Source organism: Acanthochromis polyacanthus, chromosome 18, assembly GCF_021347895.1.
Source record: "Acanthochromis polyacanthus isolate Apoly-LR-REF ecotype Palm Island chromosome 18, KAUST_Apoly_ChrSc, whole genome shotgun sequence".
Taxonomy (NCBI): Eukaryota; Metazoa; Chordata; class Actinopteri; family Pomacentridae; genus Acanthochromis; species Acanthochromis polyacanthus.
This window is the reverse complement of record NC_067130.1, coordinates 11,306,664-11,334,345: the sequence shown is the minus strand read 5'-3', so window position 1 is coordinate 11,334,345 and position 27,682 is coordinate 11,306,664. Positions and strand designations below refer to the sequence as shown.

Here is a 27,682-nt window from a genome sequence, read left to right as displayed (position 1 = left end):
CCCAGTCCAAGCTCTCAAGCAGGTTTTTAGGCTTGGCCTGTGAGTGTTAGTGTGTGTCACTCCCCTCCCCTAAGCACAGGTGGACTTGTAGGGAACGCTGCCAAATACTTTTGGTTTAGAAGGAGGGAGGGGTGTTGGCTGAGGCTGGTAGGTGTAGCAGTTTTTTGTTTTGTTGTGTTTCTTAGATAACCGTTTCGTGGAACGGTACCTATTCACTCCCCCAAATCACTGACACACCTTCAGAGCAAATTTGAGTCTCTAGCTTGCCCGCTCTCACTTTCACAAGTCAGTCAGTGCTGAGACAGTGTTGAGTTTCCTGACAGGGAGTGAGTGCACAAGAGAGGAACTGAAATCAAAACTTCTCTTCTTAAAAGGTCAGTAACATCTTGCTGTCTTTTTCACTCTTACCTTTTCCTGTTTCTTTTTTCCTCTTTGTGATACTAGTATTTCTCATATTCTAAAAAAGCCACAATGAGAAGTTCACATTTTCTCTGTGTTGTGGAAAAAATTTCAAAGCCTGAAAGAACTGTCGGCTGCCCACTGAGCACCAGAATCCAACTAAAGGATGGCTGACCTTTTGTAGAATCTGATTCTTCTGTGTTCCCATTTCAAGCTTCAAATCCAAGTCTCAAACCGTTTTTTTAATAGGACATGAAACGATAAAGGAATGTCCAGCTATTCTCAGTGCTATCCTGAAACTTTCTTGTGCATATCTTGCAACAGATGTGCGCACAGTGAAAGCCTTCCTCCCCCTTCACGTAACAGCCACACACTGAGGAGGAAGCAAGTGAAAGCATGACAAAGCTGGAACAGATTGAAGGACTGAAATCATTTTTACTTGTTAATGTAGCAGCAGCTTGTATAACGACACAAAGATTTATTGCACGTGACTCCTTACTCTATATGTTGGTTTTCCTTGTCGTCCAAGTTCCTGTCATGAAGAGGCTGCACACGTGACCGTAAGATTAAACTGAACACCGTCTGAGTATGTGAGGTCTTTAATTTACAAGGAGGCAATGGGCTATGTAACACACGAGATAACATCTGCCCTCCAGGGATCTATTTAATCAGTTCGTTACCATACGTTCACATTTAACTATGATTTTAACGTCAATTTCAGTTTGTCTGAGCAGCAGATGTGGAGGCAGAGGTGTGACATTCAAATTATATCATTTTATGTGTAACTTCCGATCCAGCGGTAGGAATAACTGTTAACCTTTAACATCATAACTAAAGGGTGATATGTTTCATTTTCAGACCTGACATGGTGTAGCTAAGCGATAGAAACTACTTTAAAATTATCAGAATGTCAGAAGTGTTGTGTGCAAAGGAAGTCTGGGAATATCCTACCTGATGAGGCTTAAGTGATTGATTGAAACGGCTGACTGATTTTAATGACACTTGCAGTCACTTTACATGTAGAACTTCATATCATCTAATTGCAGATATTCACCAGTCATTTCCCAGTAGTGATCTAAAAACAGTCCGTTGTGGTCTAATGCAGCTTCACAGCGTGTGAACCACATCATTATCAAGTTCTTCATTTAGACGCGCTGTTTGTTTCCGTTATCAAACACTTGATGGATGACATGAAAATGATGGGCGAATATTAAATTCCTCAAAATGGAGAGTAAACAGGCCAGAGTAGACTTGTAAGATAATAAAATGTAACATAAATCTGCACTTTCTGTTAACAAATACCACAGCACAGAATGTATACAACAAATGCGCCTCAGCCTGATATCTTATCAGCCTTCATCATAATTGAAAAAAAAAGCAAGCAAAACTTATAGAGCTCTCTTCCTGTTGCTGTGGGGGTTAGATGGGGATAAAGTCAAGTATACACCACCACACCTATTCTCGTCACACACCCTGACTACAGCTCTCTGTCTGCCTCTTTCTCCCTCCAGGATTATCTGAATTGAACCTGATCCTCGCTAGTCTTTTGTTACAGGGCCTCTTTTTGCAGCAGTGTGTTTAACAAACATTACCTGAGGCAGATTTCATTCATGTTTGTACAGTCTCACCTATAGTTCACTGCTGAGTACACGACAAGCCAATATTTGAGTCTTTGTGCAAAGGAAGTCACCGGACGAGTGTGTAAATCCGTGTGAGAGCGTAACTAAGTGCTTGACTGAGAGACTTAAGTGTTGTGGACGAATGTGTCAAATGAATAAGGATGTGGCTTCATAATTGCAAAATTATGCAATGTGTTCATTATGAGACTGACAGAGTGAATGAGTCCACACGCCTTCTTCCCTCCTGACAGCGTGTGGGCATGCCCATGTAACAGCATTTATACAGGGATACACAATCTGATCTTAACCTCCCATGACACAGATGTCATCATGATAGCTGTAAAAAAGAAAAAAAATCGGGTTCACAGTTTTAAGGACTTCTAGGACAAAATCCGATCCGTGCCAAAAGTATTGCCGAATCAGTTTATACGCTCAAAAGCTCTGTTTGTGTTGAAGTTAACGCATGTATGTATGTGTTTGTATGTCTGCAATGGCCGAGCAGTCGTTTGTGTGTGCATGCATGCGTGTCCGCCCTCCTCCGTAGGATCGAGGTCCAGGTTTTGTTGTGTGGAGTTGGGCTGGGTGAGTAAGCCGCCCCTCACAGATGAATAGAGGATGGGAGGAGGCTTGAAGAGGCTGCCGTGGGTGGGAGGCCCGAGCCCTGCCAAAAAAGCTCCTTCTGTGGGATTTGTGTACTTTTGCGTTCCTCACGAAACACAGCGCCTGGCTCCAACGACAAAGCAGCCAGGGAGGCAGGCACTTGGACTCCCAGAGGTCGGCTCGATCGCACCCTCTCTGCTTTTCAAGCTATATTCTTTCTTTCCGTTTACAATTTTCACAACTCTCCACTCATTTTTCTCTTCTTCCCTAGTGCTGCTTTTTTATCACTTTTTTAGTGTTTTTCTTCTTTTACTTTAATAAACTAAGCCACCTAGGAGCTCCTCTTGTTGCCCCACACTAACTGTTTACCGCCCACCCTGATGGAGAACGCAAATCAAAAAAAATTGTAATTGAAATGTGCTCACTTGTTACTGGTTTGCATGATCATTTCTGGAACAATTAGTCATTATTTTGAATTATGTTTTATAATTTTAAAGTTTTGACAAGCTGCAAAACAATCAGATGATAATAGATGGTAACTTTTTACTTGATAGATTATCTCTTATTTAACCTTTTTTTAATGAATTAATTCCTAATAATACTACAGCACTTTATATTTACTAAAACACAGAAGAAATGTGTCTTGCAATCACTTTTGTTTTCCACAATGGGGTCAAAGTCATCAGAGGAATATTTCTTGTCATACATTTCAGCATCTGAAATGTCAGTGGTAATGTGGTTGTGCTGTGAAGCGTTTTACATACAAATTGTGGGTGTTTCCTGAATGTTACCTAGATAATACAAAATAAGCCCCTGTAACCACTGGCAACCCACCTAGCTTTAGCCTAGTGACAAGTACAAAGAGACGTGATGTTCAGCTTGGCAATCAGGCAAAATAATCACTTAGTAAGTTAAAAAATTGGGGCTGTGCTTTATAAAACACAGCTGCAAAGATGTTGCAGGAAACGTATAGAGCCGAATGTCATTCAGCATCAGGGAGTTAGATGAAGAAAAGAAGAAAGAGAAAAAAAGAGCATGATTTCATAATGTCTAAAAGAAAGATCTGGGTTGAATAAGTGGGTCCACCCACCTGTGTGTGAGAGGCAGCGAGAGAGAAAGCAGGGCTGGATGGCAGTTTTAGAGACATGAGTGTGTGGGTTAGGCTAGCTGGCCTGCTTATGCTATCTAATCACTGGGAGAGAAAGGAGAGCAGCATGCCTTGATCCACCCACCCACCCCAGACAAACAGCAGTTAGCCTGCTAAGTACTATATGTGGTCGCCTGCAGCTCTAGGTTGTACATGGGGGAGCGGAGATAAAATGTGACAGAGTCTGCAGGTAACAGACATTCCGCACAATTATGTCTCATTCTGTGCTGGGGAGAAAGAGAGATGTGTCAATCTGGAAGCCACTATGGGTCACGATTGCATGTGAGAGAGTGTGTGAGTGTAAGCCATGCTTCATCGGTGAACACGTTGGTCATAATCCAGCAGGGTTCAGGTAGAAGCAAAACTAACAAGAGTTCACTGTTTTTTTTTAAAACCAAATTAGCCAAATTTGTTTTAACCTAAGGCTAACCGTTGAAAGCAGTAACACATTCAATGATGAAACTAATATATACACTCAGTGGCATCCATGTATGCTAAAATGTTCTTTGTCTTAGAATATTAGCGGCCTCATTAATGGGACTTGCTTCGCAGCTGTGTTGATTTCGCTGCTTCTCGTCTGTCATTTGGGTCAGAAACAGATTAGTTACCTGTGTGATACCTGAGTGGGTGGGATGAGATTGGGTTTGCATCCAAAAATAGCTGACCTACGCATCACACTTGTGTATTTGTGAGTGTGCATGCGGTTCAGTGTGGTCCGCCACCTCGTGCATGTGTGTGTGTGTGTGTGTGTGTGTGTGTGTGTGTGTGTGTGTGTGTGTGTGTGTGTGTGTGTGTGTGTGTGTGTGTGTGTGTGTGTGTGTGTGTGTGTGTGTGTGTGTGTGTGTGTGCATGTGTGTGTCATGACAGGCATCTGTCTCCCCTGCCCTGCAGCCTGACTGGTTTTAATTAGGAGGTGCCAGAGTGCCCGAGGGCTCTCCTGCTGACACACACACGTACACATGCTCTCACACACACATACACACACACAAACATGCATACACACACGCACACACACACTCTACCTGAGGGCAGACAGAGGCTGTCCCACCAAGGCTGGCCTCCTTCTCGTTATCACCATAAGGAGTTGTCCTCATTCACCTGACGACCCTCACAACACTCGCACACGCTCACTCACAAACACCGACACCAAGCCAATCAAATGAACACAGCACAACACTGAAATCCATTGTGAAGCTACATCTTGCTAGCGCTGGTAAGGAGTTTTGACTCCTTGGACATTTTGTTCATAGGTATTTTCACTATTTTAGCGATGGCAGAGAAATAAAAAGAGGCCTCCAATCTAAAAATGAACCATATTCATGTATAAGAAATCATTCCAGCCATTTAAGTTTTCCTCACGTAATACAGCCTCCTGTATAACACTGTATCTCCGTCTCTCGGTACTTGCAGTTCTAAATATGCAGCTTGTGTACTTTACCTCCCTTCTGGCAAAGCTTCCAATACTGATTAGGGTGTTTGAAAAGAAGGCAGACTAGGAGAAAGTTAAAGCACAGACAGACAGGTCAGCAGAAAGGAAACACCCTCACCTCACTCACCCGAATGGCATGCTCCAAGGTGAGTTCTAATGACTTCAGTGCAATGACAGATGGGTGTGTGTCTCTGTGAGTATTTGTCTATGATTGAGCGAAGCAGAGGAGGCCTGCACGCATTTATACATCCCTTTGTGTTTAAGCAACATTGCATCTGTGAGTTCCTATCTGTCCTTGGACCTCTGGAGGCAGGGGTTGTGGACATGGGAGGCTGCTACGATGCCCTATCTCTGGTCTGTGGGGGGAGATGATTGCCTCCCTTTCCTGCTTGTCTCCCACACCAAGCCACACCTGGCCTCGGAGACGCCAGGATAAAGGGTGCAAGTTGGGCTGGTTGTGTTTGTCTGCCTCTACAGTTATTAATCCTGGGAAGGTCTCCTAAGCACTTCTCTGAACTCCCTTTACACGTTATTTGTCCATGGACTCATTGCTACATATTTGTGCACAGTTAGTCAGCATATAATTTCAAACTACCAGTACACCGACTGATACACTTTGTCCGTGTCCAACAATTTCTGCAGCTTTCTGAACCTGAGACTCACTCACAAAGTGCTTGACCACCTGTGTGGAGGTGAGATAAGCTGGATTTAAACTCCTCTCTCAAACTCCCTTTTTTCATTATTTACACTACTTCTATCATATGTATAAGTGAATGCTGCAAATATGAATGTCTTCCAGGAGAGACTGTGTGAAAGTGTGGGCCGGTATTCCAACAATTAAACAACAAAATGTGTTGTTTGTTCGTGGCCTCGAGAATGACAGGGAAACATTTTCGGATCTGATATCATATCGGCATCAACATCATTTCCAAAATTGATGAAAAATACATATGTTTTATGAAATGGTAACATTACAGCTAAACAACTTAGTGAGGTTAGTTCTTTTATAGCCTAACCCTACCTTTATCTATCCTTTGCTTTCGGCTTATTCCATCCCAAAACACCAAATATTCAGGAAGGTGGTTGCAGCACCATCTTCAATTTTACTGTGGGTGCTGGTGGTGAAAGATCATGATTAAAAAAAAAAGCTTTGTGTGCAAAATTACAGGCATCTACTCTCAATAATTTTTGAATTATGGCATTTTCAAATTTTAATAATTTAGGCCAAAATGTCCTCCCTCCAATCCTCGCCTGGAATTTTTAGGTTTTTAAATGCTTATATCTCTGCTTCTGGGTATCACAGAGACTTGAATTTTTTCTCCAAGCTCCCTACATGTTGGTGATGTCCTAGAAACAACACACACACTCAGGAGAAGTCTCTACAGAGCAGGGGGGCTTGCCCAAAATGTATAAATTATTTGTAAAAACACTCGCGAGTAGGGTCAAGGGTGTTAAAAATACCAGAAATTACAGTTACAGACACAGTTACAGATTAGATGCAGTGATGGCTAGAAGTTGGGACTTTGCATGGCTATAGTAAGAGGATAGATGAGTTTCTGTGCAAATTTGCAGATCTCTACCACCTGTGCTACATTGACTTCAGGGTCCTTGAAAATTAGACATTTTTCATGGGGGGCAATGTTCAGCAGTCCATATCTCTCTAAATAATGGGCTTAGAGGGCTCCCCCTGTATAAGTTACAAGCCAGTCTGGTCTAGAGCAATACTAAATGGTGCTAAGACATTAATCTGTAAGATTTCTAGTATTTTTAACACCCTTAACCCTACTCGTGAGTGGTTTTTACAAATAATGTATACATTTTGGGCAAGCCCCCCTGCTCTGGAGAGACTTCTCCTGAGTGTGTGTGTTGTTTCTAGGACATCACCAACATGTAGGGAGCTTGGAGAAAAAAATTTAAGTCTCTGTGATACCCAGAAGCAGAGATATAAGCATTTTAAAACTTAAAAATTCCAGGTGAGGATTGGAGGGAGGGCATTTTTGACTGAATTATTAAAATTTGAAAATGCCATAACTCAAAAACTACTGAGAGTAGATGCCTGTAATTTTGCACATAAAGTTTTTTTATCATGATCTCCCACCACTATCTTCCAAAGCCAAATTGAAAATGGTGCTGCAACCCCCATCTGTGAATTCAGATGGAATCAGTCTTTCTTCTTAAATGTAAAGACACAGTCTGACAAACATTTTAGAGTTGTGAATGTGCAAACAACATTTGAGATACACCATTCATTAAGTAGACAGTCACTAGTTTTTGTGGGCAATGCTGGTGCACTGATGCAGCTCATTACGAAATGACTAGTTCTGATGTTTTGAAAGTGGGAACACTGCAGAATGGGAGAAAGAGAGAGAGGGGGAAATCAACATGAGGGAGTTTGAATAGGTGGATGTGTGTGTGCGCGTGTAGAAAAGTGGTTTATTCAAACAGCAGCGATGGGGCTGGTGTGTGTCAAACAACGAGACCTGACAGTCAAGCAGTCTGGGATCACACAATAGAGCTTTCTGGAGTAAGTGGGGGCTAGTAGGTCTTATAACCTTCAAGGAACTGCACTCATAATAATCAAAGTCTGTAAGTGAGTGTGTCCTTTTGTTCAACTGACACATGCAAATTGGTGCTCTATGATATGCTGCTACAATGAGCTACTGATGAGTTCTTCTCAGAATATTCACCAATTTTAGTCAAGTTCAGATTCAGGATATTTTTCAGTGAGAAATCTGTTTATAATATTGTACAGAAAGCTGAACCGAGTAGGGCATCAAAGTCTTCATGATATCAACTTTATGTAATGATGCTTCACACCCCATCCCCCCTCCAAAGTGCCAATCTGGTGTCCCGGTATCTTGCTGGGAGCAGCAGGTGGCAGTAAACAGGTACGTCGAGACGCCAGTCAGACAGACAGACAAAACAGATGACTCTTACTCAGCCCCTTCAATCCTCATGTCTTGTGGCTGTGAGTATGAAGACTCAGTGTCAAGAGTCGCCACTTCTTCGTGTTGACACGCTCGACACTTGACAAAGACGGAGAGGGGAAATAAATCAGCATTTACACTGATGATTATACTACAAATCTACGAAACACTAAAATATTTGGAGATTTTTTTCGACAACTACTTTTATAATAATAAACTGTGAGCACAATGACAGTTTAATTCTGTGTTTCAGCCTGGCTAAATTGTGTGATTACATTAAATGAAATCGCAAAATGAGCTGCATAGAGAATAGCTGTATTTTACACAGTTGTGTCTGAACCATTAGATGACAGGTTTCCATCAATCGTGGCCTCTGACAGCCTGCAGTACAAAAGCCTGCAGTTGTACCGAGTTTAGAACAAAGAACTCCACACAGGTACCACTTACTGTGTGTTGCTATGACGGCGGCAACGTGTTTAGAACAGATAGCAGATCTTATAGGATGGCAAACGTTGTTTTTCTGGCCGTCTGGCTGGCCTGCTAGCAGTTAGTGGCTAACCCTGTTTATATATACTAGATGCCAATGTGAGCTGGCCTCAGCTCTCACCCCGTACAAAACAGTGTAAACCACCATGGGCATGGGCTGTGGTTTGCTTTAGTCCATGTTTTCCCCAAGGGGAAGTGGGCATAGCAGTCTGATGTACACTCTGATGTCTACTTGTTTGTGGAGGTTAACTCGACACAGTTTGACTGCTTTCACAGTATGATTGTTGGTTATGATATGTGGATGGCTAGACATATTTTAGTAGATCTGAAGGTCCAGTAACCAATAACAAAACAAGTGCTCACAGCATATTCTACCTTATATGATTATTAAATTTAGTTTTATTGCCTGTACAATAACTGACTGTTTTCAGCTCTGTTTGAATCAACACAAAAGCTGCTCTTTTGACGTGCAAAATATATCACTCAGGCGGTAAAACTGAAATTAACAAAAAAAAAAAGTTAAGTATTACAAAGGGAGTGGTTTAATGATGTCATGCAGGAAAGCCCAATGGCTGTTTCAGATCCTGTAAATGTGCTATGTCATAACATTTGGCTTGTCTGAGTGAGCAAAGGAAACACTCATTCCCCCCTTTTCTTTTTCTCTCCTTCCGTTTCTCGCCATCACAAGCACGTCGTGACACAACATAGGAAACAGCTTAATAAGTTACTGTTCAGGTTTTGTTGCGGTAAACTTCTGCGAAATTATCTGTCTGGTTTCCTCATTGTCTTGATGTTGACTGTCTCGTCAAATCTGCTGAAAAACAGGGTTCCTCTTCTCTATTGAAGTCTACATAACATTTCTACACCTTTCTGCATGAACTTCCTCCTCCTCCTCTCCACAGACTGAGGTGGTGGTGTGCTCGCCAACTGCTACCCTGCTTCTGCACTTTCTGACTCAAAAACAGAAATCTAACGTTGGCCTTCTGCTCCTCTTAACCTGGTTTTTGAAACCTTGGTGTAATCAACGGTTCACGAAAGGAGAAAATAAGTCTGTGCTCAGTTGCTTGTGGTATTTCTGTGGTTAAAATTTTCTCTCAGATATAGGCGGCTTTTAAGTAATATTTCCTCTCAGACTGACACCAACGACTGAATCAGCCAGTTTATTGGGTTCTCAATGTAGGGTACGGCGTGCCAGAGTGGGCTTTTTGCTCCGTTTTTCAGTAATTAGTTCTGCACCTCACTGTCTGCTTCAGAACCTATTGTGCCAGAACACATGCACAGAGGTCTCAGTTGCTTGTTAATGTTCATTTTATTACAGGCAATAAAAACTTTTGGGTGATGTGGTATTTAAAAGACAACAAGAGAATAGTAGGGCTCCAATTAAAGCAGGTGTAAGACTGAAACTGACTGCCTCTAAGTTCAGTTGTGTTGCTGCTTATGTACATCTCAGCTTGAGACTAACCAGCGGAGGTGCACAAAACAGTTTTCCAACTTTTCTCTCTCTTTCTCCTTTCCTTTTTTACCCTCCCTCCGTCTCCCCAAACAACCCCTTCGAGTTTCTTTGCCCCGGTCCCTTTATACCAAAATTCACTCTAACACAACTAAAAATTCATTTTGTCTGACCTAAATCAGAGGGTGTCTGCGCCATGGGCTTATTACACACTGCGCTTAAACTTGTGTTGTGGAGGAGGATGGGGTATTATTATCTTCCAGCTACCCACCCTGCTATAAAAACTAGTGGTGCGACATCTCCACAGCGCAGTGCTGCTGCCCTCCCTCCCTTCCTCTCACTCTCTCGCTCGTCCTACATGAGCCACACACAACAGTGAGCCTGACTCTAAACTCCTCACTAGCCACTCTGCTACACAGACAGACCCAAGAATCACACTCTGCTCTCCTCTGTTGCGCCGCTTTGCTTCTCTCCATTGGATATTCTTCCCTGGGTGTTTTTTTTTCTTAAATATTTTTTGTGAATGGGCATCTGTGTCCAGTGTGAGGAGCTTGTGAATGGACTGACTGCTTGGCTGACTGACTGACAGACGGGCAAAGAGAGAGGCAGCTGTGTTTCAATTAAAGAAAGCAATGCTGAGAGGTCAAGTGAGGAGCAACAGAGCCTCTTAGTAGTCTGGAAATACAAAGACACGTGAGGGGAATCGAGAAACTGAAGGTACGGTAGGTGATGGCTGCTGAAAGCTGTGGAATGCTGAGGAACGTATCAAGACATGTGTAAATTTATGTGGATGCCAGACTTGTGGAGCATGCACATGGGTGTGTGTCTGTGTGTATATGTCTGTAATAATTTGTCACAGCGTTATACAGCGTGCATGTGTGTGAACAAGCTTGCACTTGTTCGTTATGTTACAGTGTGCACATGGGCATCACTTAGTGTTTATATGAGTGTTGCAGCTCTCTGTTTAAGACCGTGAAGGCCTGACGAGGTGCATACAGGTCAATAAAATCACTTAACGACGCATGTAATTATTTGGGCTGCAGTGTAAATATTGTGCTATCAAATGCTGAAAATAGCGCAAACATTTATAGCATCACAGCACATCTTGGAAATGTCAAACATAGTAGTTTTAGTGGACTTAAGTGTGTGTTTTGTCTCCAACAGTAATTACACATTTCAGTTTCCGTATCTACACGACATTCTCCTTTAAATCCAAAACAAATACTCAGGTAATTCATAAAGTTACAGGGGGTGTTTGAGAGCGTGGACAAAATCAAAACATGTTATGGATTTCAGGCTAAGCTGTAAATTATTGTTTACAACCATTCAGCTTATGGACCTCTTACCTCATGTAGTTATAAAATGCAATGACCAGTATTACTATTAGAACTGTTTACCAGCTGCTGTTTTCAAGTTTTACGCTTTGTGTGTACTCAGTAAATCCCTTATTGACACTATCAGCAACAAAATATTAATATATATACAGGAGGGTACAATTGAGTAAAAATAGGAATTTAAATACAGGAAATTCATCTGCATAATAAAATGCTAAATAAGGCCCTACTGTATTTTGATATATCTGTCTGTGTCAAATATTTAATCATGTACTAGGTCATTTTAAAGTACACGTAGTTACACACCTTTTCAACAGACTCACAAATTGCCACAGGAAATGAAACACAGATCAGCGTAATATCAATGACATGTTTGCTTAATCACACATTGTTCCTGTCATGTCTCATTGGCTCCTTTCAGTTTTTAATCTACACCTACCTGTGTGCAACAAAAGCATAAAAATGTGTTTTTTAAAAATAGATTTATGGGTCATGTTTATCAGATCTTGCTGTTGTTCTGACCCCCATTTCTGAATATCAAAAAAGTAGAAATTAAGAAGAATAAACCCAAACACAAATAACTAAATTGTAGCAACATTCCTCCTTCACAAATGACGTATTTTTCTTTTTATCTTTACCTCATTCGCTTGTACTACCGACTTCTTTTAATTGTGCGTGTCTTTATTCACAACAAACAAAGACATAGAAAAACACAAGTTGATGTAGAATAAGAAGCAATCTGTCCTGTATTTCGAGTTGAAACAACATTCTTTATTGCTGAACCAATATTCAGCAGTGAATCATAAAGTTTTGTTTACTTTTGGGGTGATGGAGATAATGGTGTGTAGCTGTGGGCCCCCCTGAAGGCTTGAAAGATGACACTCAGTGCAAACAGGCGCTTTAAGGAGCCGAGCGACTTAAATTCACCTCAGACCAGGTCCAGTGTTAACTTCTAACTACATATGATAAACTGTCTATTTAATACAAATTAAATATCAATTAAACACATAAATTGTTGATAATTTCCTGAAGGAATTACGTTAAGTAAATAATGAAATACAACAGTGGATGTTTTGGAATACCTGTTGAAACAATTAGGAATCTCTCTTTTAAAATTTGTTTTACTCTTTCGCAATTGTCTGAAAATATAACAATTCTCAATGTGCATAAGTCTATATTTACAACAAAAATGTGTCCAACTGCACAGTAATTTCCTTAAATCTGTTAAATCTATATCAGTTTAAATTTCCCATGAATAAGTTTGAGGGATCCTCAACTTTTACACAAAACTTACAGTTAAATGCTCAAATCTGCCCCTGACATTTCATCGTTATTGTAAAGAAATATACACCACCCATGTTGTGTAAGTGGCATTATATACCTTCCTCACCTGTTGTAATTGACAGCAATTAAGCTAAAATGATAAGACTCTCCCTATGCGGCCTAAAGGCTCCAAACAAATGACACTCGAAACACTAACCAAGGAAGTGTCTCCTCGAGAAGCAGGTGCACTGGTGTTTTACTGGTGATAATGGACTAGCTTACACAGTAGGTCAAATGAATGTCTTCTCCTAATAAGGGGGTGAATTTTGGCTGTCAATACTATAAATTATTGGCTGTGCAATTGTCCGTCTGTGACAGTTGTTTAGCAGGTGTTTGCTATGGGCAGTTGGTGACAGGGGTAAACTCTTGCTGCTGGTGATTTAGCATGTGGGTCAGGTGGATGCACTGGCCTGACAGGGATAAACTAGGCTTTGGGTGTTGTAGCTTACGGGCCAAATGAGTGTCTGCCCGTGACAAGGGTTGAGATGGACATTAGCTGCTGATTTGTGGCCTGAGCGGTCAGGGTTGGGGACAAGTTAGCCACTCTACTCTGGGCATAATGATGATACAGCTGCAACATGGACAGGGAGAAGAGGAGGAGGAGGAGGAGGCGAGGAGGAAGAGGAGAATGATTAGGAGGAGGTGGTGGTCAGTGCCCGGCAAGCAGATGAAGTTCCCGGGAGAAAGACAACACTGAATGGAGGTGACACATAATTTGGGGTGGGAGTGCTGAGTTGAAAGTGTTGGTGACTAAGTGAAGCATGAGAGGAGATGTGGCCGGTACAGGAAGGAGGAAAGAAAGACAGACAGGAAGGCCTTCACAAGAGGTCAGTTTAATAAATGAGTTGATACTGAGCCTTGTGTGAACAGGCTTCACACAGGTGACAGAAATTCAGAAAAAGCAGTGATGTATGTTTGATAAAAACAGATAATGACTATTGCAAAAAAAAAAAAAAATTACCTTTACTATTTATTTATTCAAATAAAAAACGGTCTCACCTTAAATTAGCAGGTTGGAACAAGCTGACAACTATTTATTGAGTCAGTTTTATTACTAAAATGTCGACTTTGCCTAAAGAAAAGATGGATTATGAGTCAAATAGTTAAATAGTAATTATCAGTGCCCGCACTAAAGGCGTCCCCACCCTGGCTGCTCTGATGAGTGGGTGGGTGGGGTGTGTGTAAAGGGTTAAGACTGTTTGGCTGATGAAATGTCGCTCCAGGACCTTGTGGTGGGAAAGCTGTGCCCTCCTCCCCTCCCTGTCTATGTGGCACATCCTCCTTAGATCCTCTCCACATTGTAATTAGGGGCCGGCCGCTAAGAGCTAGTGCTAGCTAGTGGCAGGCAAACAGTGGGAACAGAGGGGAGTGGTGCTCACTGGGGCACCAGGCGAACAAACAGCAACAGCAGCACGTGTCCCATAGTTCCAGGAGTGGGTGGGATGGATCGAGAGCAAACGAATGACAGTGGGCTCGCCAAGCCCTCCCAGTCAGACTCTTTTTCTCTCCCTCTTATCCACTCTGTGTTGTTCCAAGCTCTGCACTATTGTTTGCCTTGGCAGGCTCTTACAGGGAGGGGCCCCTCCACTGGTGTTTGTGCAACCTGTTAGGGAACTTTTAGGGCCATCTGATCTCTCCCCTGCTCTCTCACTGGAGATTCTCTCACCTTTTTACCCAGGCTATTATTTTTATGGATGTAAAAATATAATAGTAAATGGATATGGTTCCATTCTTTGAAATGTGTAAACTGAATATATAAACTGTGAATCTGGTGTGTGTTGAGTTGATAGTGCAGGGTTTATGCTTCATTGTAGTGTACTTGTGTGATATCTAACACAGACAGAAACCCTTTTTCTTTCATTTTTGATTAGTTTCATGTTGAATATATAATTTAATTAGTTTTCCTGGTCACTGCAACTTTCTCTGTCTCTCTTTTGTTCCCGTTTTCCCATCGAGGTTGGCGCATGGGTCTGGCGTGGGCCTATATCCTATACCACCACCCCCTCTATAGACATTTTAATTATGTCCACACTGTATCAATGGCATGAACATAGCAACAGTTACCTAGCAACAAGATCGACAAGAATAAACTACATGTAAGATTGGTATCCAAGTTGTATACCTGCAGGTGAATTAAGGGATCTTCTGAAATAGTTTTTACTTTTTTTCTTCTCTTTCCTTATTTGCTGCAGCAAGAATGAGAAAGCAAGAGACTCGGTTGTGTGTGTGCGTGTGTGTATGTGTCTGTGTGGCTTTAGCGCTGGCCCATTTAGAGCCAGTCAACAATGCAGCTGTGGTGTGCGGGGCCGCTTCAAAGTATTTATCTACACATGCCTGCAGTGACCACCAAGTGTGGATGGCTAAGTTTAAGCTCTATTCATAGATGTGAATGAATGAGCACCCTGCCAGTGGAAGTTTTATCACTGTAACTGTAAACAACAGCACAGTGAATCAACAGGTAGGAACTCAGGCAGCTGTGGCGAATAGAAACGTTAAGAAAACAGCTACGTGAATAGATGTTCGTCTGTGCATTGAGGCTACGTCTGCTGTATCAGGCTGTTAGTCATTGTGCTGTAAATCAAATGAGTGAGGATAGACTGCAAGTAAGCATTTCGACAGGATACAGTATCTAGAGTACAATCTGACCTCTTTTGTCGTTCTCTTCACTTCTCACCACATCCCAATCGCACACTGTATTGTTCAGACGAAGGTATCGGTTTGCTTTGTGCCCATATCTGGTAGAGAAAGAAAAGAGGGATGAACGTGAAGAACATTATCACAGAACCTCTCACGAACTTATCATCACACCTCAGAGTGTCGAGCTGGAGAAAAAAAAAGTACAAAAAATTCAGATGATGTTTTAGGTCTTTTCATGATGATGGGTTTCCCTAACTCACCCAGTTGCTACACATTTCTACAAGAAATCGTGATAACACATTCAAGAATAAATATTACCCAATGTGATGTTTGCTCAAAATGAGACATGCTGTATTTACCACTTGTTGCCTTTGCTGCACAGATGGCACACAAACAAGCAAGCCTACAGTATATTTTAATAAAGCTTGACTGTCACTCATTGTGTTAACAATATCAGCTTCAGTTAAGAGCCTCCCCTTATTCAGATCTGAGGACTTTCTGAAAATCCTTCTTGTGACACTTCATCTCAAACGGAGGTGCAGGTGTTAGCCGAGCTGTGGCCCACTTGTCGCTCCTGCTGCACTCTTTAAGACGCCGTTTCAGATCCTGTTTCATTACTTTCTCTCATGCCTTCATCATCAGGGCTGGAAGTTTGTTCTCAACAGAATCCCAAATGCAAAGTCAAATGCCGCTCCATCCCTGTGATTACTAAAATGAAGTTTATGAGGTAGATCCTTTGCCTAATGTAGCAAAAAAAAACTACTGTGTGGATTTAAGAGAATTATTATTCACTGCTTTTAGTCACAGTGATAGTAAATGTGACCAATCATCAAATGTCAACCGGAAATCAAACTGAGCCAGCTCAAATTAACGACTGTGTAATCTTCCACACTGTACACTATTATTACATTTATGTAGCAAGACTAAGCATCTGTGCTATTTTCCTTTAAAAGACCCTTTCACAGCATTTTACACTTTTTTGAGGTATTTTCAGATCTCTTCAAGACTTTTCTGGAAATATATTACTTGGCAAGATATTCTAGCTGCTGCACAAGAATGCATAAGAACTATTTTCTTTACCCCTTTTCCAAGCTCTGGCTTTATTGTGTGACTGAGATGGTAGCCGGATGTGACAAATCTTTTTTCAAGATAGTTAGATGTCAATGAGTTTACAAAATAGACCTAATAATACATTGTATAAGAAACGAAATGTAAAATAAATACATTTAAAATGATACTTATTTTGTGCTGTACAAAAAACAAGGAATCACTTAGATTTTTTTGGATAAGTAAACAGTTGTAAATTGTGAAACTATTTAAAAATATAATTTTTGAGCGGTATACAATGTTTTTTATCCAGATATACAGTAAAAATTGTTGTAAATACTAATGTTAAGCCATTGTGGGTTGAAATATTACAAATGCATAGATTTCATCAAAATAAAATGAGAAAAACTTGAGCAAAATTTAACAATGAGACATGGTTTCCAAAAAACGGTACTGTTGAGCATGGAAGGACATTTTTTTATTTCAGTTTGACCTTTTCATTAAGTGTCACTAAATGTTTTACTTTGCCTTTTTATCTCCTTATTCAACAGAGTGAGGAGAATGGTTCATCACAGAGAAGAGGACCTAATTGGGATCCCATTCCCAAATCACAGCAGCGATGTCCTTTGCAGCCTCAATGAGCAGCGTCGCGACGGGCTGCTCTGCGATGTCATCCTCATCGTCCGCGACCAGGAGTACCGCACCCACCGCTCCGTTCTGGCTGCCTGCAGTCAGTACTTCAAGAAGCTCTTCACAGTAGCCACCACTGACGGTGGAGATCACCATCACGCTGCAGCTGTGTACGAAATTGACTTTGTAGCTCCGGAGTCTCTAACAGCCATCCTGGAGTTTGCCTACACTTCCACTCTGACAGTGACAGCGTCCAACGTTAAAGAGATCCTGAACGCAGCTCAGATGCTGGAGATTCCCTGCATCATCAACGTTTGCATGGAGATCATGGACAGTGGCGATGGAGGTGGTGGAGGTGGAGGAGGGAGAGAGGAGGAAGGAGAAGAAGATGAAGATGAGGAGGAGGAAGATGAGGAGGAGGAAGAAGAGGAGGATGAAGAGGAGGACGGGGGGTCGAGAAAGGATGAGCAGGAGGAGGAGGACAACGTCAGTGAAAGGTCCATGCAGTCGTCGGAGAGCAGGGGAGGACAGACGCCTCCAGGGACAGAGGGTTCGCCGCCTCCGAGCACCTCCACGTACCACCAACAGTTTGACCTGCAAAGAGAGTCGTCCCAGTCGCAGTCTCCAGACGCCACGAGAGGAAAACAGGTACAGCTTGTTATACATATTGTTATTTTTGTTCTTTCGCTTGTATTCGTAGCACAAAAAGAAAAGTTTTAAATGGTCAATGCTGATGATGCTGTCTGTTTTGCAGGAAAGCATGGAGAGTCGGGCTCTGAAGGATTTCTCCATTGAATCTCTCCTCCAGGAAGGGCTGTACCCACGCATGTCAACACTGGACCGCAGGGCAAACTTCTCTCCTCTCCTCCCAGGCTTCTACCCCTCCATGTGGGCTGCCGAGTTTCCAGCCTTCCCTCAGCAGCTATTGGACCCTGGTCACCATCAGCATCCTCACGCAGGAGCCTCACCACAAACCAGGCTCCCTCACACCTTCCCTTCTTCTGCACCACTCGAGGCCTCCAGGCCCCTTGATCTAGCTGTGAAAAGAGAGATCGTAAAGGAGGAGATGAAGGAGGAAGTGCCGCCCAGTCTGCTCCAAGGTGACTTCCTGAAGGAGTTTGTCAGCTCGGGTCTGGGCAGCACCATGAACGCTGGGTCAGTGCCATCAGAAGGTCACTCACTGGGTCCGATAAAGGATGAAGCAGACTTCAGGTCGTATCTGAGCTTCCTGAGCTCTGCGTCCCATCTGGGTGCGCTGTTCCCTCCCTGGCAGCTGGAGGAGGAGAGGAAGATGAAACCCAAAGCATCACAGCAGTGTCCGATCTGCAACAAAGTGATCCAAGGTGCTGGGAAACTGCCGCGACACATGAGGACACACACAGGAGAGAAACCATACATGTGCACTATCTGTGAAGTACGATTCACCAGGTAAGTTAAGCAGCACATCTTAACCTCAAGAGTTTCATATTAGTTAACCACACAGAGATAACTCTGAGATGCTGTTTTTCTGTGCGTTTTGCCTACAAAGCAGCAGGTTTTGTAAAACAGCAGAGTTAATGGAAAAGTACCCCATGCTCTTTTGACTGAGGTTAATCTGTTTGAAACTCATCTGAATATCAAAGACTTTCAAGTGGAAAGCCCCCTCCGCTGGTTTCTTTGCATTAGTGGTATCTTACTTACATCCTCCTACTTTGGCATATTTTCCACCTGTATTTTAGAGCAGAGCTTAAATGTAGACACTGAAGACAAATCATCTTTATTGGCTTTAAAAATCTGTTGTTTCTACGGCACAGGATCTAAAAGTGCAAAGGAATGCAGAAGTGTATTTTTTGTGTTAACCTTTACACCCACAACATATTGTGTGAAAGCATGTGGTTTGTTTTTTCTTTCAGACAAGACAAACTGAAGATCCACATGCGAAAGCACACAGGTGAGCGCCCCTACATCTGCCTTCACTGCAACTCCAAGTTTGTGCACAACTACGACCTGAAGAACCACCTGCGCATCCACACGGGCGTCCGTCCTTACCAGTGCGAGCACTGCTATAAAAGTTTCACGCGGTCCGACCACCTACATCGACACATCAAGAGGCAGAGCTGCCGCATCTCCCGTCCCCGACGAGGACGAAAGCCAGCTGCTTGGAGGTCCACACCTACCAGCAACTTCCTGTGCCCCCCTGCTGCTGCAACCAACCGGTTTGAGGAGAACGGGTTAAGCCCTGCATACCAGGGGGTCAAGAGTCACGGACTTGGAGAATTGCTCAGCCTCAGCAACAGGAGTCTGGGATTTAAGAGCGTGGACGGTGTGAGCAGGGAGAGCAGGGAGGAACGGCGAGCAGAGGGGAAGCACGTCGCAGAGGAGGAGAAAGCAGGCGCAGGGAGGCAGAGGGGAGTGTTTGCCTTCGCCCTGGCTGGAGAAGAAGTGCTTACCCACTCTCCATTTTATGCTCCGAGCTCTGACCCCTGGACCATGAGACTGGAGCGTGCTCCACCCATCCCCGAGCCGGCCAAATGAACTCTGGTTCTGTAGAAGAGAGAGGGAAAAAAAAGACAAGAAAATCTCTTTAATCTCTGTGTCTGTTCTGCTCCAGGAAGCTAAAGCACCTTTTAAAAAGTGAAAGAGTGACATCGACGAACATTCTGAAGCCTGCTGATGTGGCAGTGGTTAAACAGACATTTTTCTAAAAACACAGTCCAATTCCATAGTTAAATTAAACTATTGTTTTAGCCCAGAAAATGTTTACAAATACTTCCATAGCATTTAAGAAAAGGCCAACAATTTGACACTGCTAATGAATAAAACATATCGGAATGCTGTTTTAGATATATTATTTGCATTATTTACTTACAAAACTATAAAGTGGTATTCATGGAAAACTGATGTAATTTCTATGTTTTTCATTCGCAGCAAAATGAGGGTTTTGAAATTAAATGCACGAAAATCTAAATCTACACTCAGAGCAGGGCCTCTCAACTGCTACAATTCTGAATTAGTGACAAAGATGAATGTAAAACAAATGATAACATGTAGAAAAATAATCAAGATTTTAATGTATAAAAATGGCCTTTTACCAGTTCAGCCACACTGTAAAGGAAATTGAAGTAGACATAATTAATTCAGTGATTTATATTTTGAATAGTTGTGTTTGTGTTGAAAATAACCAGTGCTTTAGAAAAAAAAAAAGCCATTCAAAATGGCTGGATTATTTCATTGTTATTTAATAATTTTCCAAAACAATGGGAACCCACTTGAAGTCAGAATCAGGATAATTGATAATGTGTTATTATTCTTCCACTGCCTTGTTCTGATTTAAGCTCCTTGTCTGCACTATTGTACATAGACACAAACCTTTGGCCATGGTGGTGTTAATTACGGTTCCGTTGCTGATGATGTAAACAAATATACAAATATATTGCTCTTTAATGACTTCCATCCAAAGATGTGTACTTTGATATTTCACAGACTTGAAAAAGACTTTGTTTTAATGTTTATGAATATGTGTCTTCAGAGGATGTATATTTCTGACTAAATCAATTGCCGCTTTAGCTACACAGTATGCTTGTGTTTTTTCTGCTGCAACAAATCAAGAGGGTTTCGGCCCCATTTTTCATATAATGTTCATCTCTGATTTGTGTATAAAGAAGTTCAAAAATTATTTGAATTGAAATGGGAAAGTATTTTCTTGCTATTTATGCGTATTTAAATGAATGAGCCTTGGCTATATTTTGCAAATCTTGTTTTATAAAGACACTAAGTGTTGAACTTTGCTCTTGTCTGGCCGTATAATTTTGTAAAAATGATAAAATAGTGTGTCCGAGTGTGTGTGTGTGTGTGTGTGTGTGTGTGTGTGCGCGCGCGCACAAATAAGTTCGGCCTTTTCCTTGCCTGGATTGTGAGGGCATTTTAATTAAGTGAGGACATTTTGGTCACAGTTCTTTAAAATGAAGATGTGGCTTTAAAGTTAAGATTAGCATTTAGTTTAGGTGGGAGCTTAAGTTTGCGCTTAGACATGTAGTTATGTTGGTAAAAGTCAGGAGCAAGAGAACGCAGCCCAATGTGTGAATGAGGGTCTTTACATTTCTGGGACAAATATGTGTGTCTGTGTTTGAATAACAGCCTTTATATAATGATAGACACAACATTAAAACCACTGGCAGGTGAAGTGAATGACACTGATTATCTCTTCACAATGCACCATTCTGCTGGGAAACCTTGGGTCCTGATATTCATGTAGAAGTTGATTTGGCACATACCACCCACCTAGATATTGTTGCAGACCAAAGCACATCACCCAAAGCCACTGGTCTCCCCCATCAGACAAACGCACCCTGCCATACTGCAATAACAGCTCGGGAATGACTAAAAGAACATGACAAAAGCTCCAAAATCCCCAATCTGCTGGCACATCTCTAGGATCCACAGAGACCCCATCTTACAACCCACAGGACTTCGATTTCCAACATCTCGGTGCCAGATACCACAAAGTCACACTACATAATATTAGCCAGATAACTAGATAGTTAGATAAACGGATTATTAGAATGTATATACTAAATGAGGTGATGAACTCTAGAATTTGTTTTTTTTTTTGCTTGGGACAGAAAGAAAGAAAGAAAGAAAGAAAGAAAGAAAGAAAGAAAGAAAGAAAGAAAGAAAGAAAGAAAATTATTCAATCAAAAATCATTAAATTTAACAACAAAAATCTCTTGATCTTTTGTGAAAATGATCTAATTCCAGATCCATTTTGAATACTGTCGGTAAAAGTGGCACATACTGTGTTTATTTATTTTTAAAAAAGGTACTTTACAGTTCCCCAGAGACGCTAGAAACCAAGGCACCACCACGTCACCGAGCATTTTAGAAGCCTGGTTATTCAGGCACTCATGAACAAGTTTGATAGCTTATTTAAACAAATTCAAATTTAGCTACTGAAGAACATCACAGTGGCCTGTGCCCAAAAAGGTCCACAACAATTTAAATGTTTTTATTTGCACGAAAATGTTTGTAAAATTAGTTTCATACAATAAAATCAAGTGCATAAGCTCCATTACATGCTATCAGCTCTTTCCAATACCTGCCACTATGCTGTTTATTATTCACACCCACACAAATAACACCACAGAGCTCCTCAGCTGGAGGCTTATAGGTAGGCAGCATTTGCTGTAATGTTGGGTCACACAGTAGTCATATCCCTACTGAGGTCAATCAAGCTTTTCCACCATGAATGCTACACATGAAATACAAATTTGTCATTAATGAGAGTGAGGGTTAATTCATTATAACATCAGAAGTATATAGGAAAAATCACAGAAAAAAGGGAGAGAAAAAAGGCTTAGACAGACAGAGCGACACTGAGCTATGATTGATTGAGCAAATCTGATTTGTTAAACGTGTTACAGAATCAAATAAAATATCAGAGAAAATCTAAACCCAACAAACTCTGAACACCGTGTTTAAAATAAATCCAGTCTGCTTTTTCTGTGCCATTTTACAGTAAGGCAACTCTACTTTAGACAGTGTATGAGAGCTATGTTTAACTGGTTTTAGCTACAAAACAAACCTAAAATGCCAATTACGTGATTTTATCATTAAGTTGAATAAAAAAACATAAAAAGCACACCACAGTGTGAGACATAAATAATATTTCAGTTAACAGACATAAGGTGCAAAGAGGTGGATTAACGGACCAATTAATTAATAAACAGTACTGGTATTGCTGCTGAGTCATAGTGACCCTGTGTATTTTATCATTGTGTATCACATAATCGTACAGTTCATTCACAGTGGTGTTTTCTCTTTTAAATGCATGAATACCACAAAGAAGGTGCTGTGGCCTCTCACAAACTGAAAAACGCATTTAATTCCAGCATTTGGTTACAACCTCAACTTGTTTTCTCATGAAAAACCTTTTCATGACTTCAAGTGCTAATTTCATTAGCTGTGCCTCAGACAGTACAGTTCTCTTCTGTTTCTTTGCCCTGACCTCTAGTGGAAAGTAAAATGTACTGAAACTGACTTGTTTTTGACAGTGCCTGACACAGTATCCTCCAGAGGGCGCCAAAGATTTAAATTTAGTTTCAGGCCCTGTGACACACAATGGGTTTAGAATTAATGGAAGAGGTAATGAATGATGGCTCCTGCATAAGGAACATTATAATGTCCGTCAATTTGTTTAAAAATGCTCTTGTGCAACATTTTCAAAATGTTTGTAATTGTTTTTGAATTTAGTTTTGCTCGTTGAATGCGTTTATCTATGTATGTGTGTATGTATTTTATTTTATTTTTTTAAATTTTTGTACTAACCTATTTTTCTTTATTCAGTTATTATTATTATTATTATTATTATTATTATTAATAATAATAATTTTTTATTAACTTTGAGGAGAGTTAATAGCCCCGTGGGAGTGTGTGTGGGGGTGTGAATGTTTATACGCATGGTGTGTATGTTGTGTGTGGTAGGTGTCTGCTTGTGTGTTGAATAAACTTAAAACTTTATTTTATATGTTTTTCACTTGTTGCAATCTGTACTGTGCAATGCATGTACTGTCTCTGTCTTATTATTTTGTTTAATGATTAGGACCCCCTCGAAAACGAGATGATTCATCTCAAGGGGTTATCCTGTGAATAAAGAATAAAGAATAAATCACATAATATTATTTTGAAAGTAAAGGGAGGGATATTTTTTATGGCAAAGTTTTGGTAGAATACTAAAAAGCTTAACAAAGCACATTAAGTAAGGAGATGCGGTTGATGCTTTTAATGGGACACACAAACCACATCCTCCCAATGTGGGGCAGCGACCATCTGCAGCAGCTGCTTCAAGATGTTTTTTTTTAAATATATTTTTACACGGTTTGTTGAGGAAATGAATGATGTTTTAAACTGTTCAATTACGGTCTAGTAAAGGAGAGGTGATGACTCCGAAAATAACACAGTAAGCATTAGCTTGAAAGTAAGCTTCACAGGTATCTTTACCCCATAAATGAAATCCCATGCAGTAGATTTTTTTTTTTAAAGTTTGCAAACTTTTTTTAAGATGTCTACGGATGTTGACTGACTGAATTGTTCTGATGGAAAATTTTGAAAAGACATTAATGCAATCTGATGCTTCCCTTAAACTTGTATAACTAACACAAGATAACTGCAGATGCTTTAATAAACTACTGGCCGGAATATGTAAATAATTTCAAAAACACTGACGTGTGGTTCAGTTTGGAGGTGATGCTCACAAGATATTTTAAGAAGTGTAACTCATTTCTAGTGTGTTACTGTACTGCAAGTACTGTTATCTTGTCTCTGTTTTAAGTTTCAGTTCTTCATCTGTCTTTTGTCAGCTGTTAAATGTCAACATGTGTCCTGTTTGATTGCAAAGTGAGCTTAATCAAACAAGTCCTAATTCAAACACTTTTTCAAGTGCCGCAAATAAGCAGCCAGCATCATGACAGCAGCGCACTGACAACTTTTTCAAAAGCACAGATGCAGACAGCTGGGTTTCAGATGTAACAAATGTAAAGAAACGATCCTGTCATTTTGTGAGGTGAGGCTTTCTGTACTATTCAGGGATGGAATCAGCAAGTTCTGATTTTAGCGGAAAGTTGTTGACGGGGGGGGGGGCAGTGACTTCCAATCGCTGGGCCGTTTACAAGCGTCGTTAACAAGCTATCGTTAACGTCGTTACCATCGCACGGGAGTATCAGCAACAATAAAGTGTTCAAACTTGTGAAATCAGCGTTCAAATAAATGAAATCCGCGGATCCGCGGTAAATTCCCATCCCTGAAAAAAGCGGAATTCCGCGAGGGGGGGGGGGGGGGATTCCCAATGCTGAACATTTTTGAAGAAGCAACGATGAGATGGCATTTTAAGGCACAAAGAGGAAAAATGTCACTTTGATATACAGAAATGCGATTTAGGATTTTAACCAATGACCGAATGTGGACTTTAAACAAAATAGCAAAAGAAAGCTGAAACGTATCAAGTTACTTCCTTGCTCAAGGCCGTCACTCCGAGCAGCACAACCAGGTGCTAAAGTGGCCTGGCACTAGTGCTGGAAACACAGCAGATGAGTGCTAACGCCCTTCCGCTCACGTCGATGGCAAGAAAAACATTTGTCTGGGAGGGCGAGGGTTGAGCCTCTCGCCACCTCAAGATCAGATCCTGTTCAGTTGAAAGGGGCTTACGATTAGAGGATGCTGGTAGATCTGGACCAAAAGCTCTGCTTCCCACATGAGATCGCATCCACCAACCTACGACCAGACCAATGCTATGGTCAGCTTCACTTAGGCACATCTACATCATTGAGCTCACTGTGCCCTAGAAGAGCTCAGTAGAGGACGCCTATGAGCGCAAGAAGCTGAGATATATGGAGATTGCCGCCAATGCAAAACAGTAAGTCTGGAAGGTGAGAATCTGACCAGTCGAAGTAGGCTGCAGAGGCTTCATAGCCACCTTGACATCCAGGCTTCTCTGGGAGATGGGAGTATGCAGGAAGGCCCACGGCAGGCAATCAAGGACCTCTCCAGAGCCGCTGAAAAGGGACGTCAGAGGGTGTGGATGAAGAGAAAGGACTCCACCTGGGCCTTCAGGTGAGTAGACGACATCTAGGGGGTGAACCTGAGATGCTGGGATTCACTGCTGAACCCTCTGGTGGTGTCGTGAGCCAATCAGCAAAACACCAAGGAAGGAGGGCGCTCACTTGATAACCCAGATGATGCCCTCACTCACTTGAACATCCCACAGGGTCTTAGGTGTCCCATATATGCAAGAAGGGATATCAACATCTAGTCCTACACAACAGAGAAATGAAGATCCAATCTAGAAACTAAAATCTTTGTCTGTGTGGATGGAAGCTTGAGTTCAGTAAAGCTGCACATCCTTTAAGCTGCTCCAATCAATGTTTTTACAATTCATCATGACTTTGTGTAATGTGAAGTGTCTCTCATAATGACAGACTCACAGATAATTATAATCAAACTATGCAGCTGCCCTCAGGTTTACCAAGCTTTTTAGCACCTTCCTGCATGCAGTTCTCTTCACAGATATTTCTGATGTACCACAGCAGGAAAAGCACAGGTGTAAATTATAAGATTAATTGTGGCTGAATTCTATTTGCAGCTCCAGTTTCAGGGTCACTCACACTGTCATGGTTTACTAGAACACGTGAACTGACCAGAACCACTGATTGTGTTACTTGTAAAACCGAAGCTATCCTTCAACGTCCCTGTTGTGAAAAATAACTATTATTTAGCTTTTGAGGTTTACTGTTCTGGTCACACTTACTAAAAATAAAACAAAAAAGAAGAAGAAGAAAAGAACAACCTCCAAAACAGCACCAAACAGCAAACAGAAAAGGACAGTGAGTAGCTGGTGAACATAGTGGAGCTTTTAGCTGCCAAGGCAGCCAAATATTTCCCCCAGGAGTTGGCGGAAACCAAAATAAGGGTAAGATGAGAGGGAATAATGGACTTGCATTCAATCAAGTTGCCTGTAACATTACTCCAAATGAACACCAGTGTTGCTCAGTGTCTGCTGGAAACTGTTTGGCGATAAAGACATTAGCTTTATATCGTGTTTATAGTGTAAACATTATACACTCAGGTATCAGTTAATAGGTGCAGGGTTAAGTTTCTTTTACACCATCATTTATATAAATGAGCGAGACAAAATACAAGGATGCTCTGAAACAAATTACACAAAAGCTGAATACTGTGAAGGTAGGATTGTTTCAGAACTGTCCTAGACTGGATAGGTTTTACTATATACAGCTGGATGTATTTATCTTTACATAGAAAAGATTGTGCATGTCTGTTTTCTGGGATTAAAAAAAAAGACTAATTTAATAGTAAAACTTTTAGTCTCATGTAGTTAGAAAAGCATTAGTGTTAAAATTAATATAACTAATGGTTCTATTCTATTCAACCTTCCATGTCAAGGTGGCAGTGAGCCGGCATGCACCAGGACTCTGAAACTTTCGTTACTGAACAGAATTTAGACGTTATTAATTTCCTACTGTGAAAAGTGAAACTGTCTCCTGTGAAAATTGTTTAGTTTGACATTGACCAGCATAATAATATTAAATTACAGCTGGAGCAAAGTCAGGTTTTACATTGCTTAGATCTATTTTCTGAAATGAACACATATTACTGAAGATGGATTACAGTAAATGCAACTACAGTGTCAGTAATACAGGGGTGGGAAACTGACACCCAGAAGAAACAGTTTAAAATGTACATGCATGTCTGTATGTGTGTGCCTGACTTCCTGAGAACCCAACCCTCCAGAGGTGTAAATTCCTGACCCAATAACCCACAGTCCTTGCTGGGTTCCTCTCCCTGGCTTCACTCAGTCATCACCCTGCCGTTCCTCTGAGGCCTGCGTTGACATACACACACTGGTTTGTTTTGTGTGCGGTTGTGAATGTGTGTGCATTATGCTTGCACACACAAAGCCCTTCTAATGGGACATCCTCTGAGGAAGCGGCGTGACAATGCAGCCACACAATGCAGCTACGAGTTAGACAACAGGGACTGCTGAAGGTAGCACGGTCTGATGTTCTCTGTGGGGTTTCTGAGAGGCCGATGAGGAAACACCTTCAAAACAAAGAGCCTTGAAAAAGCAGTTTTTTTTCCTCTCAAATGCAGGGAACAATATGTACGA

General features: G+C 41.4%; 1 protein-coding gene across 2 annotated transcripts; it reads left to right on the top strand.

The window, feature by feature from the left end:
* Positions 1-241: 241 nt before the first annotated feature.
* Positions 242-20,795, top strand: LOC110957581 (zinc finger and BTB domain-containing protein 7C). Of its 2 annotated transcripts, none has more exons than XM_022203672.2 (4): positions 242-374; positions 16,950-17,676; positions 17,783-18,456; positions 18,921-20,795. In XM_022203672.2, the coding sequence occupies exons 2-4, from the start codon at positions 16,960-16,962 to the stop codon at positions 19,540-19,542; spliced, it is 2,013 nt and encodes a 670-aa protein (XP_022059364.2). In that variant the 5' UTR covers positions 242-374; positions 16,950-16,959; the 3' UTR covers positions 19,543-20,795. The 2 variants fall into 2 exon arrangements, with proteins under 2 accessions (XP_022059364.2, XP_022059354.2); XM_022203662.2 differs by lacking the exon at positions 242-374 and adding an exon at positions 10,358-10,774.
* The last annotated feature ends 6,887 nt before the right edge of the window (positions 20,796-27,682 follow it).